General features: G+C 53.5%; 1 protein-coding gene across 1 annotated transcript in view; it reads right to left on the bottom strand.

The window, feature by feature from the left end:
* Nucleotides 1-12562, bottom strand: part of RAB40C (RAB40C, member RAS oncogene family) — a 33481-nt gene extending 20919 nt beyond the window's left edge. Inside the window, exon 1 of the mRNA XM_009571003.2 lies at nt 12176-12562. Within this exon, the coding sequence (XP_009569298.2) occupies nt 12176-12473 (298 nt within the window). The 5' untranslated portion in view covers nt 12474-12562. The remainder of the gene's footprint in view (nt 1-12175) is intronic.
* Between the last annotated feature and the right edge of the window lie 4580 nt (nt 12563-17142).

Raw genomic sequence — 17142 nt, 5'->3', positions numbered from 1 at the left:
GCCTCTACAACAGACCGGATAACTGGAGCCTTTCCATGAGCCACTAAGGTCAGCCCAGTGCCATCAGTGCAGGAATTCACTTATCCCAAGTGCCAGCAATAACCAAGCAGTGTCCGAAGATGATCGTTTATTCTACCAAGTCTCCTGGTGTCACAAATGCTAATTGGGCCTTTCCAAGCCATGGCTGACATGGCTAGGTTTGAGATGGAAAGCCTTGCCCCTTTGCATGCAGGCTCTGCGTGAAGCTGCCAGGTCCTTCAGAAAGCCGGAGTAAGCATGGTGTGCCACGCCTTGCAGAGGAAACAGCAACAGCACCGGCTGGTAAACTGACCTGAAATACACTTCCACAGAGGCAATTTAATGATGAAAAGCACCAGTTGTTTCCTCTGGGGCAGCAGCACTAGCCCACACCTGACAGCCTAGAGCACCAGGGGCTGTGGGCCATGCTTTCCCCAAAAGGAATGAGTGGGAAATCCCTGCTGAGGGCAGAAAAAGGGGTGAAGAAGAGACAACCAGCTAGTCCCGTCCTCACCAACAAAACCAAGAGAACAAACAGGAAGAAGTGGTGGGAAGTCACAAAATTGAGGTCAAAAGATAGGTGCAGCAGCTCCAGGTCTGCCGCTGGGACATAACAACAGACTAGCTCCAGAACAACAGTACCATTCCTGCTTCCAGCCCTCAGTGTGCACAAAACCCAGGCAAAAGCCCACAGACCCTCCCCCACAGCCACAACCAAACGCATCCACTCCGGGACCCCACGGCAAGAATTTTGGACAGCTGGCTCACACCACTGCCTAAACAGAGACCCTCCCCATGCTAGTATTTCAGGGCAAAATAACTCCCCACCCTGCACCCACCAAGCTGCATTCCAGCGGCATCCCTCTCTGATACCATGGCTATAGGGGTGTACTGGAGTAAGGTCAGGCCAAGAGAGACAGAGCTACTCCAGAAGTTCCAGAGCACGTTCTGCAACATGGGCAGCGCCTGTACAAACTTGCCTGGCTTCTCCACAGCCTCTTGGCACAACCCGAGAGGCTCCTGGGACTCACCTTCCTGCAGGACAAACTGGTATTTCCACAGCAAAACTGTAGTTATTACTCCCACACATGCACGGCATACTCCTGTCACCATGTCCACACGTTCCCTCTCATTGCATCCACATCCTGCACCTTTTTGGTTAAGAAGGCTTATAATGAGATGTCCAACACCTGCCACCCTCCACTTTCTGAGTCAGCAACCAGAATTGCTCTCAGAAGCAGAATGTAAAGCTGGGATGCATTATGACTGTACTTCAAAATGCCTTATTTGGGGGTTTTCAGGTTCTGGGTTTTTTTTGTGCCTTCACCAGCCCATGAGCTGTAAAGGCAGACGGGGTTGGAGACTCATCTCGAATTGCTCACTTGTGGGCAGCCATCGATACAGAAAGACTTGTTTCATTTCTAGCCAAACGAGGCTGGGGCTGCCAGCTGCTGAATGCCATGTTCAATGCAAACAGGTTGTGTAGCCACCGGATGCTTTAGTCCAACACCAAAACCCTCCCCGAGGCAGCAGACAGTGCTGGGGCCAGCACCCACATCAAAATGTGCACCAAAGACAATCCAAAGGGATCAGGACCTCCAATTCAAGGGACTTAAAACCTTGGCAGCAGCATCTGTACATAAGACACGGGAGCACTCCCTAACACTGCAGCTCCTCCTAACTTAGAAGGAGGGGCTATTTTCTCCATCAGCTTCTAAGTGATACTAAATTGTTTAGAAAAAACGTATAGTATGAGCACATAAACACCAGCTGATGAAAAAAGGGGAATTCGAGCTATTCAACACAACAACTGATGAAGTCATCCTTGGACCCTTAAAAATGTGTGCAATAGCACATTAACAGCAGCAATTTAGCCAGTCAGCTCAGAGCTGTAAGCCACAGAAAAAAAATCCTTTCCAAACAACACATGAGCTCACAGTTTGAGTCACGCACTCCAATCACCTACTCTTTAGGAGACAAACAACAGATTAACTCCATCAAAAGAGTACTCCACAAAACATACACTTTAAATCAAAGGTGGATTCATCCAGGTCTTGTGCGTTTTTGGTGTGGGTGCTCACGCTGGCAATACCACTTCTCTGGGTGAAGCTGGGGACAGGACTCCCTCAACAGCCCCGGTCCTGCCTGCAGAGCTGGGTTGAGGGCCTGAATGCATGTGCTTTTACTCTGCGCTCCCATCCTGCTCTGTAGCTGAGTAGCCACCCTCGGAACGGGAACAAAAGGTCTCTGCTCTCACCAGGCACACAGGAGACCAGTGAAGCTCCAACATAGTGCGGCAGGGGTACAGGGAGAAGTAGAAGCCATCTGCTCAAGCCTTCATCATCTGCTCACACAGCAAATGTCAAATCCACTCTTGCTGCACAACTCACCAGGAGGTAACCAGGATCTTCCCATTCTTTAACTGCGCAACAGATGAGCTGGAGCTGGTTTGAGCCAAGGAGGGCAGCCCACAGCCCCAGTCAGGGAGCACACAGCCCCAAAGGAAGCTCAGCGGCATCATAGAGTGCCTGTCAGCTCAAGTTGCTGCCGTGGTACTTGGCAGCTCTGTGCATACAGTCAGCATGTACAGACACATGCAGCCACAGAGTACAAACACTTCCAGTTATTGAAATTATCCACATTTCTGGATTGTCTCCCAAAAAAACATATCCCATCTTCCCCCCATGGCTGCCTCATTGCAGCTGCAAGTGCTGTCAGTTTACACTGGAAGCCTTTTACAAGCGGGCTTCTCATGTCCAAGTGTGTTTGTTCCCAGGCACCTTCACCTGCAGCTCAGGGATTATAGATGGGGATCTTGACAAATAACTGCTTGGTTGGTTTTGCAACAAGCCAAACGCAAACCACTTATTGCGAGACCTCTAGAAAGCCCAGATTTGCAAAGTCTTCAGTTCTGCCTACAGGAAAGCTGGGGAGGGGCTCTTGATCAGGGAGGACAGGGAGGGGACAAGGGGGAATGGCTGTCAGCTGAAAGAGGGGAGATTGAGATGAGATCTTGGGAAGAAAATTTTTCCGTGAGGGTGGAGAGGCTCTGGCCCAGGTTGCCAGAGAAGTTGTGGCTGCCCCATCCCTGGAGGGTTCAAGGCCAGGTTGGATTGGGGCTTGGAGCCCCCGATCCAGGGGAGGTGTCCCTGCCCATGGCACAGGTTGGAAACTACCAAACCTGTTTGAGGAAGTTTTGAGGTCCCTTCCAACACAAATCATCCTATGGTTTCTATGATTCTCTTGCTGCACAGTCCAGTGTCCAGCAGTGTTGCGGCAGCTATGTGGTCCTCGGAGAGAGGAACTCTGTGCTGGGCTCATGTAAGGATGACAACTACAGCTGAAAACAGTATCCGGAGCCAGAAGCAAATCTGTTCCTAAAGCTCAGACAATTTCAGCGGACACCCGCGAAGCCACCGAAACAGTCCAAAGTCAGCCCGGAACCAGGGATGTTAAGTGGATTTGTGCTTTAGAAGAAAATAAAAAATGATTTTATGTACAGAAGCAACAACAAACAAAAGAGTTTATTCATGCTTTGCAGTTCAGATCTCCATAAAAACCCTACAGCTGCACTCAGAAACAAAGCCAGGCTGTGAGGAAAAGCAGAGGGCATCACAACAATGCTCACTGTTGCTGGATTACCCCACAAACACTCAGAGAAAAAAAACCCTGCAACACGCAAAAAAAAATACAAGTATGTGTCCAAATTCCCTTCACTGTCAGAATATGGAAGAGGTTCCCTGCCAGAGTTCCACTTCCCGGCACTGTGCAGGTTAACACATAGCAAATGCTCTTTATGGCAACCAGGCCCTCCTGGCAGCACAGTGCTCAAGATGCTGGGCTCTCACCTATAGCTGCTCAGTTCCTTGGGATCATGCACACGGATCTGGTCGCACGCAGTGGCAGTTCCCAATAGTGGGACGCACATCCACAGCCTCCAGCCACCCGCACCCCATTGCTCGGTGCCAAGCAGCAGCTCCAGGTTTTGCCATGTAAAGGGTCACACTGCAAAGCTGCAGCAAGGCAGCCGTCTCCACATGGACTCTGTGCTCTCAAACACCCCAGAAGCGGGCTACAGCACTTCAGCTGGGCAAGGATGGGATAAGCACCACCTGGGTGGTACAGGGGGCCTCTAAGAAAGCTGGGAAGGTGCTCTTAATCAGGATGTGCAGGGACAGGATGAGGGGGAACGGTTTTAATCTGAAAGAGGGGAGATGGAGACAAAATCTTAGGCAGAAATGTTCTCCTGTGAGGGTGGGAGGCCCTGGCCCAGGTTGCTCAGAGAAGTTGTGGCTGCTCCCTGGAGGTGTTCAAGGCCAGGTTGGATGGGGCTTTGAGCAGTGGGAGGTGTCCCTGCCCATGGCAGGGAGGTGGAACCGGGTGGGCTTCAAAACCTAAACCATTTTATGATTCTATAAGATGTTAAATCAATCTCCCCTCTTTCAGCTTAAAACCATTCCCTTTCATCCTGTTCCTGCACTCTCTGATCAAGAGCCCCTCTCCAGCTTTCCCGGAGCCCCTTTCAGTACTGGAAGCTGCTCTAACATCTCCCTGCAGCCTTTTCTTCTCCAGGCTGAACAACCCCAAGTCTCTCAGCCCGGCCTCGTATGGACAGAGTCAATCCTCGTACTGCCCAGGACTGTGGGTGAAGCTCCTTGCAGGCTGCTGCTGTTAGAACCGTGGGAGAAGGGAAGAGGAGAGGGGATTATTCCTGTGTATGTGACTGGGATTGTGCTGAAAGCAACTATTTGCAAGAACAATAAAGTGGCACAATAAAGCCCCCAAATGGGTCAGGGAACTCAAATGCTGGACTGGAAAATAAGTTAACACAACATCTCTGGAAAAAACAGAAATGGAAAAATGTGTATTTTGGTTAAAACGAGATTATTGCAGAGATGCACAGCACCTTTTGTTAAATTGCCAGCTAAACACAGCCCCTCCATGTCCCCTTCTGCCTGTCTCCTCCTTAACTGTTGATGGTTCAAACAGCAAGTATTTTGTTTGAATATCATGAGGGTCTTTGTCCAAGTTCAGTGCCCGATGCCAAAAGGGCTATGCACTGTTCAGCACCCACCAGGCACCTCAGGGCGATATCCATATCTGAACAGGCACCAGAGCTTCAAAATGACACGATATTGCCTGGCTTCCCAGTGGGTGATAGAAATGAGACAAAGGGGAGGTAGAAAAGAGGAAGAAAAGCTAAAAAGCTATAGCTACATAAAAAATGCTCTCGGCAAGGAGAAGCCCTACAGGAACAAATGCCTTTGGAGATGGTATTGCAACCTTACAGCTTTTGCTGTAAGGAACATGCAGGACCTAGCATTTTTGGAACATGCAGGACCTGGCCCTGAGCCACCGGCACCCATGGCCCAGGGCAATTCTCCTCCAGGTGAGTCCCAGCTCACAGCAAACCCTTTAGCAAAACAGAGCCGAAGATTTTCACATCGGAGCTTCCTTCCTCCTCCTCTGCCTGCAATCAAACAGAAACTGGGATGACATCATGTTCTGTACCACAGCTGAGCCTGGGCTGCCTGAGGAAGGTGATGGGCAAAGGCAGAGAGAACAAGATGAAAAGCAGGGTTATAAAACCTCAGCTCTAACCCCTCAGCTGGAAGCACAGCTATTGCAAGCACAAGGGAAAGATGCTCTGCTCTTCCGAGACAGGGAGGCTGCCGGTGGAAAACATGCCAGGAAACAGCTGGAAACAAAAGCTGAAGGAGACGGGGCGGAGGAAGAGGAGACATTTTCCACGGGCTTTCCTATGTGGCTTACATATGGAAACAACCAAACAAACCCACACGCACACACACAGAGGAGGGGACAGTGAGTGGGACAGAGCAAAGCCTACCTGCTTTTTAAAAGTAAAAAACACAGAGAAACTTGCTATCCTGGTTACTGGAAGAACATTGCTCCTGCTTCTGATTTATCCTGCTTAGCTTGTGCTACCCTTGTACTTAAAGCTCAAATGCATTGACAGCCCCCTAAAAGCAAAGTTTTTATCCAGAGGTTAGAGGTGATGAGAGCCATCCGGTGCCATCGAGAACTTTGCAGAATAAGTCCCCAGCTTTACAAAATCACAACAAAACCACAGCCTCCCTCAATAACAATGCACAAACAAGAACCTACAGCGCTGTGCATCTTGAATCCTGACCTGAGAAAGTGCTGAAGACATCAAACCCTGCCAAGGACTCGGTCTGGAGAGTGGGTGTTGTTTCGGTGGGAGTTTGGTTCGTTTGCTCACTTCATTTCAGGGTTTGCTTTGTGTTAAACTGAAGCCACAGCCACTTATTCCCACATCAAGCAGAGGCAGAGCTTCAACACCGTATGTTTGGAACTGTTTTTCACACAAAGAATAACTAGTAAACAATGCAGAAATAGGAGATGCTGGAGTTGTTTCTGAGCCAAAGCCTGCTCTGATGAGATCAGTTTTGCGTCCCTGATGACAGAGAAGCAAACATCCCTGAAGGACACTGATGCAAGTGCTGGCAGACACAGGGAATTGCTGTAGCAACCTCTCTCCACGCTGCCAGCCAGCGGAAGAGATCTCCAGCAGCATGGCCAGTGCGGTCCAGATGAAGCATTCCCTGAAGATCAATTCTGCAGCCACTATAAGGCTGTGATGGCAAGGCTGCACTTAGAACATTCTGCCTCAATTCCCCTCACATCAGAATGCTAAAACCTCAAAATAAAACATTGTTCCAATTAATACAGTCATACCAGAAAAGGAACAGCCATTTCTATGTGTGCACAGCATCAGAACCAGCAGGCCAGCCCCGCTGGACAGCTTGTGTCCACCAGCAACTGGGACAACGCTGCTCCACAGCCAGCAGGAACACACGTGGCAGCATGCGGTCAGGGCTGGAGGAGGAGGCAGTCACAGAGAAGTGGCACCAGGATCAATGTTTCCCTCCCCACTGATGCCAAAGAGAACCCTGACACACTGCAGCAATGCTGGGATGAGCACTTGGCTGCAACCCCATGCCGGTGCTCCACCTCTGCAGCTCTCATGTCCATGTCCAGAAGGTGCCACCACAGCAGTGCCTGAGGTGTCACCGCACACAAAACACCCAGCAACTGCTCTTTGTACATTCAAGAAGGGGAGGAGAGATGCTGTTGGGTATTTACAGAAGTCCTGTCCTTATTGGAGCTGCAGAAGTTGAAAGCAGAACTGCTCGGCCACATACTTCGTTAATACAAAGCAAATTATCATTAGACAAAACCTTTCGTTTGGGAAAAGCAAAATAGCGACGGGAAATTCTGCAGCAGCAGGACCTGCAGGCAACACAGCAGCACATGCAGAGGCTGCAGGGGAGGAGCAAAGGACTGGCTCCCCAGTCAGTCTGGGAACCTCAACAGGCCAGGAGCATGGAGGAGCATCCCCTCGCACGCCCTCAAGGCGGCGAGGAAGCCAGACAAGGTGCACCTTTCCTACATCCCTGCACACCGGCTGTGGCACAGCCACTCTTCTGGCTGGGCGTGACCTGAAAGCTGCTGCGGAGCAAAGCAGAACGGTTTTACAGGAGACATTTCTGGATGTGCACTGGTGACCAAGGGCTCACAGGACACAGCAAGAGAGCAACCGCTGCAAAGAAAGGGACAGCTCGGGGACTTCCAAATTTAGACAGCTGCACAAAAACAACCAGAGGGGACAGACATCCAAAGCTGCGGCTCACTCAAATAAACAAGCTGGTAATTAACCAGCACTCATGCGGTCCTTGGGCAAGCAGCACTGCTGGGAGGGTCCTGACCCCCTCCCCGGGCTGAGCAGGGCCTTCAGCCACTCTTCGGTAACGCGTGCCCCGGCCCAAAAGCTGCATTCCTTGCTCTCCTGCCCTGGAGGAAGAGCTCCTGAAAAAGCACTGGTTTTTATCTGAACCATAAAACCTGTCAGTACCTCCTGCAATTGAGTACTTAAGTTGGCTTTTTCCAAACACTTCCTTGGATCTTTGGACAGCAGTGGGATAACAGAGCACCTAAGGACAGTGCCTAAAGACACAAAGCCCCAGCTAAGGGATGGGGTGAAAGCACGGCACCACGGCTGCCTGCACCCCGACCCGACACAGTGCCATCCCTGCGGGAGGGCAATGCTTTCCATTTAGCTTCCACATGCTCTTCGAAAGGAGACAAGAGTGCAGGCATAAGGCTTCCTTCTCACCACTTTCTTAGTACGAGCTGAGGACAGGGGAAAAAATAAAACTGAAAACCCATTCCACTTCCAATCAAAACCATCTGCTCTGAACCACGTTCTACTCTTTCCCTGACACATGCTTCTCCTTTCTCATGGGAACAGCAGCAGGTGAGGGGGAAGGCTGCTGTAGAAAAAGCCCTCCATCACGTGAGGATGGAGCGCGCCACAGTCACGTCTGTGTGGGGAGACCGGCCCTGTTGCTGCTGCATGCAGGGTACCGTGCAGGGCACCGTGTCACCCAGCAGCAATGGCACTCGAGCCTGCCCAGCACTCCCGTGCACAGCGTCCTACCCTGACTCACCGGGGCAGCCCCAGCAGGGCAGGCTTCTCCAGCAAGCCAACAAACCAGACAGGCAAGATCATTTCAGCACACGCACATGAGTAACTGGGTATTCGGGTGGAGGTGTGACAGCGCAGTGACACAGCTTTCGTCCCTTGGGTGAGGACCAGCCTCACTCCCTTTGGCAGGACACATGCAGCAGCCCTGCTTCCACACACAGCTCCACCACATCTCATCATCCACCCTGCAAACAGAGACACTTCTCTCCCACCTGGGTACTTGGGGAAGGACAACGACACCAGGACAGACCCCGAGCAGGCAAGTGAAATACGTAAGTGAGAAGTGACCTGTGTGGCTGACGCGTACCTGTGAGTGAGGCAGGCAGCTTTGTTCTGAGCCAGACCTACCATGGCAGCTCACAACAGAGGGGACAGAGCCACCCTCCCCTGCACCTCAGGAGAAGAGCGAGGGCTGAGAGGGAACGGCATTTGAAGAAAGGCAGAATTTTTGGTTCCCAGGTGAGGTCCTCCAGATGGTTAGAGCAGCAATGGGGCTCTGAGAACAGCCCCCTGCCTCCACTCCTGCAGATCAGGGAGAAGGACAGAACCAGAAGCCCAGAGGAAAGAACCACAACGTTCTCCCAAAAGCCCACATTCCCACCAAAATACTGGTAAGATTGCTTAATTTAGGGCATTTTGCAGCTGGCCAAGAGAAAGTAAAATGTGAGTGCTACTCAATTCCAAACCCTCCTGGGGTGGAAGGTGACAATGTCCAGTCACTGGACATAAACTCCCTGCTCTCGCCCTGATGCTCCTGGAGACCAACACACACTGTAATTTGAGCACATACTATGAAACACGCAGGCATCAAACAGACCTCAAATTGCCCCTCAAAACGCCATCTTCATGTCACCAGAAGTTCCGTATTGAGCTCAGGTGCAGCAATGGTCAGGGGCATCACTCACTTCGCACTGCCAAAGCCACTAGCACCCAGGGAATGACCACCACCACAGATCAGACTGATTTCTAGCTGCCATTTAGATACAGGACATCGCTAAGGCTTTGCTATACACAATTGGAACCACAGTGTCTAATTTAAGACATGCCCGATTTAGTATGAGGTGCCAAGCTATGAGGCTGTTTTGAGAAGCGATGCTTCTGCTCAGGGATCCTGAGCGAGGAGGACAGAAGCAACTGCAGGAAAGACACAGCACACTGCATCCAAGGCTTTCTGATCCCGGACACCAGCAAGCGGGGGCCGCCTGCTGCTTATGGCTAGCAAAGCAATGCTGATAGAAAAAGAGCTTTTGCATCTCTCAGTTTCCCGCCCTTCCAACACTCAGATGCACACAGAGATGCGAGGAATCCCTCCAACCCTCTTCCAGAAGCCAGGTGTACGGCAGACGAGAGCAGTAAAACTATAGCACTTTATTTCCAGAGCATCGCTTTGAAAAGTTCCCCTTCCCAGAGCCGAACAGATGTTCCATTTCACACCGCATTGCAAAAACCTGTGTCCAAACAGCCCTACACAGTCACAGCAGCAGCTCCCAAGGAGACAGAGTGCATTAGCACCAAGGCTTTAGCCCTGCCTGGTGGAGGTCAGGGATCTGAGCCGGACAGCAGTCCCAGCCCCAGCATAAATCCACAGCACACTCTGCTTCACCCTCACCGTGGCCAGACCTGTTTCCTGCACACACCAAACAAGCAGCAGGCAATACAACACTCCTTTCAAACAGGGCTGTGGGGTCTGGGAGGGGCTGAGGACAACGCACTTGCAAGCAAGAGTTACAAAAAGAGCCTCTCCATAACCTCCCACCACATTTTCGGGACAGCACTAGACACGTGTCAGAAAGGAGGCCAAGCACTGGCTGCTCCCAGCATCCACGCGCCTTCACACTGAGGGATGGGCTCTGTCAGGGCAAAGCGACAGCGTACCCTGTCTGTACGAACACCCTGGCCGTGCCAGACACAGAGGGAGTCCGATTGTCGAGGCTGTCAGGAATATCAGCACCATCAAATTCAATCAGATTTCAAACCTACTCCATCTGATTATCCAAAAGGCGCACAGCTTCACAGAAGCAACAGAAGCGGAGCCTATCTGAACGTCTGTCCCTGCCACAAACCAGTACAGGACCAAACTCTCTAACTGGGAACAGGTTTGACTGCTCACAAGATGAGGGAAGGTTCCGAAAAATCTCAGTTCACAGGGATTTTGTTTCCTAGAGGAAAGATGGTGGCACACTGTTGTTCTAAAATAGCGAGTACAGAGACAAAGCATTTATAGTGACAGCCAAAGCGACAGTTCTGTGGCGTTTATACAGCACAGAACCCACCACGTACGCACTCCACAACTGCAGTTATTACTCCTGCATCACCTGCTTCAAACCAGCAGACAATTCCAGCTTTAACACCTCTAGCAGCAGCCCCGTTACACTCTTCATCCCTGCCTGCTCAGTCATCGCTAACCCCAGGAGCAGCTCTATAGCTCCCAGACCAGGCAGCTTCTTCCAAGGCACAAACTCTTTTCAGGGAAGCTTAAGAGCACCAAGCATCTCCCTGAAGGCAAACCACACTAGCTCAGCCAGACACCCAAGGAGGAGAATGATACCACAGCCTTCTAGTTCCAGAATTTGCTGCTCTCATTTCACAAGCATCCTGGCTTCTGAGTCACCACCTCTCAGTAAATCTCCATGGAGCAGGTGCGTGCTTGCATCAGCTCCTTCAAAGCTGTAGTAGCTCCAGAGACTGAGCACACAGCCAGGAGCCGTGCCGCTCCTTTACGTTCTGAATTCAGCCAGCTACACGCAGAGCATCGAGAAGCACCCGCTCCTCTCAGACTCCTGCTTACGGGATTTCAGAAGGAAATCCCACCAGCTGCAGCCCCAGGGCCGCGGCGACGAGGCGGGCTCTGAGCTGCATCGCTTCTGTCAAGGCCCTGGGGATGTTATTTTGCATGGAGGCTGGGGGAAGGATGACAGATTGCAAACCACCCCAAGACCTGCACCCCGCCAGGCCGTGTTATGCTTTCACTGCGGTGAGGGGATGTAGGAAACAGCTCAGCGCCGCTCCCTGGCTCTTAATTATGGTCTTGTGACATCGGGCTGTCATGGGCTCCATTAGAAACCCTGATGTTTGCGGGAGGCGGCCAGCCAAGCTGTGCTGGAGGTAGCCAAGCCGCTAAGGGCGAGCAGTGTCGGCCTGGAAACAAGGCTCCAGTTCCTTTGTTATGCTTGCCCTGGGTACGGCTGGGCCCCGGCGTTGGCCATGGCAGAGCGGCTCGGGGTGTGAGGCCGAGCTCTGCTTGGAAGGGTCCAGCTGGGCTGAGGGGTTCTTGCATCCCAAGGTTACATCAGACCCCTTTGCCACCTCCCTGGCTGAATTCTCCAGCAGGGCTTGAGATGGGAGGCAACAGCAGTGGCTTTGCCAGCAACCGCGCTACGCTCCAAGCTGGGGGAATAACAAAGAAAAAGGCAAATCCCCTGCTCCTGCACGAGGACCCTGGGGGTACCGGTGCTGCTCTGGCTCCATTGTATCCCCATCTCCATCTCACCCCTATATCATGCCATCCCTCTATCACCTCATCTCATCCCTTTATTACCTCACCCCATCCCTCTATCACCCCATCCCTCTATCACCCCATCCCTCTATCACCCCATCCCATCCCCAGCTCCATCTCATCCCCATTCCCACCGTTGCTGTAGGCGTAGGGGGACTCGGAGGCGCCGTCCTGCAGGCTCTCGAGGATCTCGCCCTTGCCCACGTCGCTGTCGCCCACCAGCAGGAACTTGAGGAGGTAATCGTAGCTCTTGACCGGGCTGCCCTGCGTGCCCATCCTCCCGCTCAGCGCCCCGCGGCCCCGCTCCGCATCCTCCGCCCGACACGGGCCCCGCTCAGGGCCGGCCCCGCATCTGCCGCCCGGGGACGCGCCGGGACCTGCGGCGGGAGAGGAGGAGGAGGAGGATGGGGAGGAGCGGGAGAGGAGGAGCATGGGAGGATGGGGAGGAGGTGGAGCGGAGGGAGGAGGATGGGGAGGAGGATGGGGAGGAGAAAGGGGAGGAGAAAGGGGAGGAGGAGGGAGGAGCGAAGGAGAAGGAGGGAGGGGAGGAGGGAGGAGAAAGGGGATGGGGAGGAGAAAGACGATGAGAAGGGAGACGAGGAGGGAGAGGAGGAGGATGGGGAAGAGAAAGGCGATGAGGAGGGAGGAAGAGCGAGGGAGAGGAGGAGGGAGGGGATGGGGAGGAGAAAGGCGATGAGGAGTAGAAAGGAGATGAGGGAGAGGAGAAAGGGGATGGGGGAAGAGGGGGTGGGGAGGGAGGAGGAGCATGGGGAGGAGAAAGAGGATGGTGAGAGGAAAGAGGATGGGGAGGGAGGAGGAGACAGTGGGAGAAGGAGGAGGGAGAGGAGGAGGATGGGGAGGAGAAATGATGAGGAGGGAGGAGGAGCGGGAGGTGGAGGAATAAGAAGGAAAAGGAGGGAGGAGAATGGGGAGGAGGAATAGGGGGTGAACAGCCCAGCCCTTCGGCTTCCCCGCGCCCACTGGCCGAGCCGCTCCCGTCACACCCGGCCGAGGGGAGGGGACGGGCTCAGGCGCGGACTACTACTCCCGGCGTGCCTTGCGGGAGCCCCGCCCCCCGCTGGCGCAGAGCATGAAGGGAAAGCGAGTGGGGAGCACGGGGTGGGGGCAGGCGGAGCTCAGCGCCCAGCCGGGACAGGGGAGCGGGGGGGGGGGCGCGATGGACATCCAGATGTGCGAGCATCCAGATGTGGGGTGGGCATCCACCTGTGCAAGCACCCAGCTGTGGGGGCATCCCGATGTGACACAGACAAATAGATGTAAGGGATACAAGTGTAGGGTGGACATCCAGATGTGGGATGGGCATAGAGATGTAGGGTGGGTATCCAGATGTGGGGGCAGACAGATGTAGGGGAACCCAGGTGTGGGGGCATCCAGATGTGGGTGGGCATCCAGGTGCCTGCAGCACAGCCTCTCCATTAGGGCAAATGAAGTCTCAGTGCCAGCCCTACGGCTGTGCTGGAGGAGCAGGGGTCAACGTGTTTGGCCAGGGCCATCAGTCTGCAGGTTCCCAGCTCCGCTGTGGCATCATGGGGTTCCAGGGACTGCGCCCCACCCACCTGTCCGCAGTGGCACACGTGCTCTGCTCCTTCCGCCTGCCCAAGAGGTTTGAGGCCGGTGAGGGAACAAAACCCCACCAACCAAACTCCCCCAAGCGCTGCTGCCCACACTGCGGTCACTCATGGATGGAGAAGGAAGGGGTGATGGATGGAGCAAGAATGGATGGAAAAATGGGTGGAGGAAGAGGGGGTGGATGGAGAAGGGATGGGTGGAGGGTGGAGAAGGGATGAAGGGAGAGGGGATGGATGGCGGGCAGCCAAGGGGACCTTCTGCCCTTGGAGGAGATGAGCTGGCAGCATGCAGCCCTGGGGACCGGGCAGTGACAAATGCATCGCTCCTCAGCCAGCTGAGACGCAAGCTCTGGGCATCAAGCTGCCTCATCAGAGCATGCCATGGGGTGGCCAGACCTTGTGGCTCTGTAGACAAGGGACCCTGCTGTGCTCCAGGAAGTTTTGTGCAGTGTCTCTGCCCCTAAGGCACTGTACTGCATGCAGGAGGGCAATGCTCTGCCCCCGCCCAGCCTGGGGAAGGCAGGTGGTAGAGCCCTCCCCTCCTGCTCGTAGGGTCAGGGGCTGCCCCCCACTTCTGGGGTCTCCAACTATCCCCTTCTCCTCTCCCACAGCCTGAGGGCTTGAGCTCATTTGCTGCTTTGGAGCCATGTGGTCTAAACTCTACTGGAAGGGCTTGTTTTGAGGAGGGGTGAGGGCATCCTCACACTCAGCGCTGCTCAGTTTGGCTTGTGCGCATGGCAGGAGCCAAAGAGCTCCACCACCCCCTGCTTCCAAACTGCCTCGTTCATCCGGCCTCTGCAAAAGGAGAATGAAAGAGCAGAGAAAAGCAAAATGAAAGAGAGTTGTCCTGCTGACTCCATCCTGAGCTGCTACCCCCAGCCACTGCCAACAAGCATCCCTGGGGAGCAGGGCCAGAGGGTAAAGCTTGCAGAGAAACTCCTTCCCCAAGACAGAGCCCAGGTGGTGACATCAGAGGGACAGGAGAGTGGGAGAAAAGTCCAGGAGGAAAGTAAAACATTCCTCTCATTTCTATCCATCAGATCCAAACGTCAGGAATGGGAAGAGGAGAAGGCTATGGGCAGGAATCATCTCGATTTTGTTTCTCTTGCTTAGTCTCTGTTCTCAGCTTCTGCCCCTTCTGCATGGCCAGCTCAGTGCCCAGCTTTATGGCTCATTCCAGCAATTCCTCACCTCCTCGGTGGGACAGCAGAAAGCAAACCAGAGCCCAGACCAATCCACAGAATCATAGAATCACTAGGCCTGGTTGGAAAAAGACCTTCGAGATCACCAACTCCAAACTGTAGCTGTCCACTAATAAATCATGTACCCCGAGCACATCATCTCCCTGCCTTTTAAAACCCTCCAGGGATGGGAACCTCCACCACCTCCCTGGGCAGGCCGTTCCAGTGCTTGAGAACCCTTTCTGTGAAGAAATTTTTCCTAATGTCCAATCTAAACTTCCCCTGATGCAGTTTGAGGCCATTCCTTCTTGTCCTGTCACCTGTCACTTGGGGGAAGAGACCAACACCCACTTCGCTCCAACCTCCTTTGTAGGTAGTTGTATGTAGGAGAGCGATGAGGTCTCTCCTCAGCCTCCTCCAGGCTAAAAACCCCAGTTCCCTCAGTATCTGCAAAAGCTCCACAAGAGAAAGGCGGTGGCCCAGGCGCCTGGGATTGTTTGGGAGCCTGACAGCAGCACAAGGCCAGCATGAGCAGGAGGCAGGGGCAGCCACAGAGGGCTCACTGTGGCATGGGGACATTGTCACGGTCGTACATCCAGCTGGCTGTGCTGGACATCAGTTGGCCTGGAGCAGCTTCACCACTGGGCTTCCACAGCCTGGCAGCTGCAAGGGAGCCTAGGTGAAAGCCTGAGCACCTGGGGAAGCCGCTTCTTCCCCATCAGCCGGCTGCCAAGGAGCAGCCCTCCCCAAGACCACTCTCTCTGCTCACAGCATGTGGCCTCAGACAACCAGGGCCTGCTTTGGGTGGTGGCATTTGGCAGAAGGCGGCAGACGGAGCGGGTGCTGTGAGCTGGGCAAGAGGCAGCTGGGTGCAAACTGCTGAGGAAGAGAAAGGGAATCTGCAACTGCTCTGATGAGAGGACAGGAGTGACCACAAGGCACCCATCATCCCAGGAACAGCTTGTGCTCCTGCTCAGCCTGCACTGTGTAAGCGTCACAGAGGCTCGTCCCCCTCCATCCTGCCCCTCACGCCAAACACGCTGCCCCTCATGGCATCGCCTGGGCAGCTCACAGAAAACAAAGGACCCAGGCACTGAATTACAGGGACAAACAGAGCTGGAGGAGCATCAACTTGACCCACTGTGTCCCAGGTCTGTGGCAGATGCACCGGATCAGCGCTCCTTGCACAGGCTTTGGCCTTAGCAAAATGCTTTCAGCTGGATGAGCAGGAAAATACTTTGTGTGTGTGGAGAGCAGAGACCAACGAATTGCCCGGCCAGGGCTCAGGACTGCGATGACAAGCTGAGCCTTCAGCAGCCTTTCTGCCCTGTCCCCATGGCAGACGCTGCTGAGGCAGCCACATCACTGCTGGGAGCGAGTTGAACGAGAGAGAAGAGCTCGTTTTTTCTCCCAACATCTTTATTCCAGTGTAATCAAAATCTATTTAGGTTCTGATTAAAAGGTTTAATTAACCAAAAAGTCCACACCTGTCAGCAGAACAAACACCTCCATCCCAAAGCTCTCAAACACAAGCACCTGCAGCTGGTACACACAGAGCCGCTCCAGTCCCCGCTGCGCATGGAGCTGCCGCCACCGGCACTGTCGGTATTGCCACCACCCTGCTTGGCACTCCTGTCTGCAGGAACGGCACTGCGGTGAGCAGGAAGCAAGGCTGTTTCCTGAGCCAGGGGTTGTTCCCTGGGCTGGTAAGCAGGACTGCTGTGTTTTAAATCAAGGCTGTGGTGGGAAGGAAATCGCCTTCAAACGGTGTTTACGGTGATATTTAAAATCAAACAGTGCTGGTGCAATGTGAGCCCTTGGCTCCTGCTTAACACTTGGTACCAGAATGCAAAGAGAGAGCGCACCAGTGCTTTTTAATCAGGACATCACACTTTTTCATCAAATGTCACCTGCAAACACACTCGAGCACTTCTTGTTAAACTGCAAATGTCACAGAATTGCTAGGTTGGAAAAGACCTTTGAGATCATCGAGCCTAACCGTACCTGTTCACTGCTAAATCATATCCCTGAGTGCCACATCTACCTGTCTTTTAAACACCTCCATGGATGGGGACTCCACCACCTCCCTGGGCAGCCTCTTTGGAGATATTTAGAAAGCATCTGGACATGGTCCTGGGTTGCTGGCTTTGAGTGGCCCTGCTCGAGCAGGGGGGTAGGACCAGATGGTCCTGAGAGGCCCCTTCCAACCTCCACCAGTTTGCGATTCTGCAATGGTGTAGTCAGCAGGTCTAGGTACAGACAGGAAAGCACTAAAGGCTGGAGCTAAGCAAGACGATGGTGGTGTGGCACCATGATGAGGCAGCACAGGGC

Source organism: Cuculus canorus, chromosome 15, assembly GCF_017976375.1.
Source record: "Cuculus canorus isolate bCucCan1 chromosome 15, bCucCan1.pri, whole genome shotgun sequence".
Classification (NCBI taxonomy): Eukaryota; Metazoa; Chordata; class Aves; order Cuculiformes; family Cuculidae; genus Cuculus; species Cuculus canorus.
The sequence above is the reverse complement of the archived record's forward strand: the minus strand, read 5'-3'. Positions and strand labels throughout refer to the sequence as shown.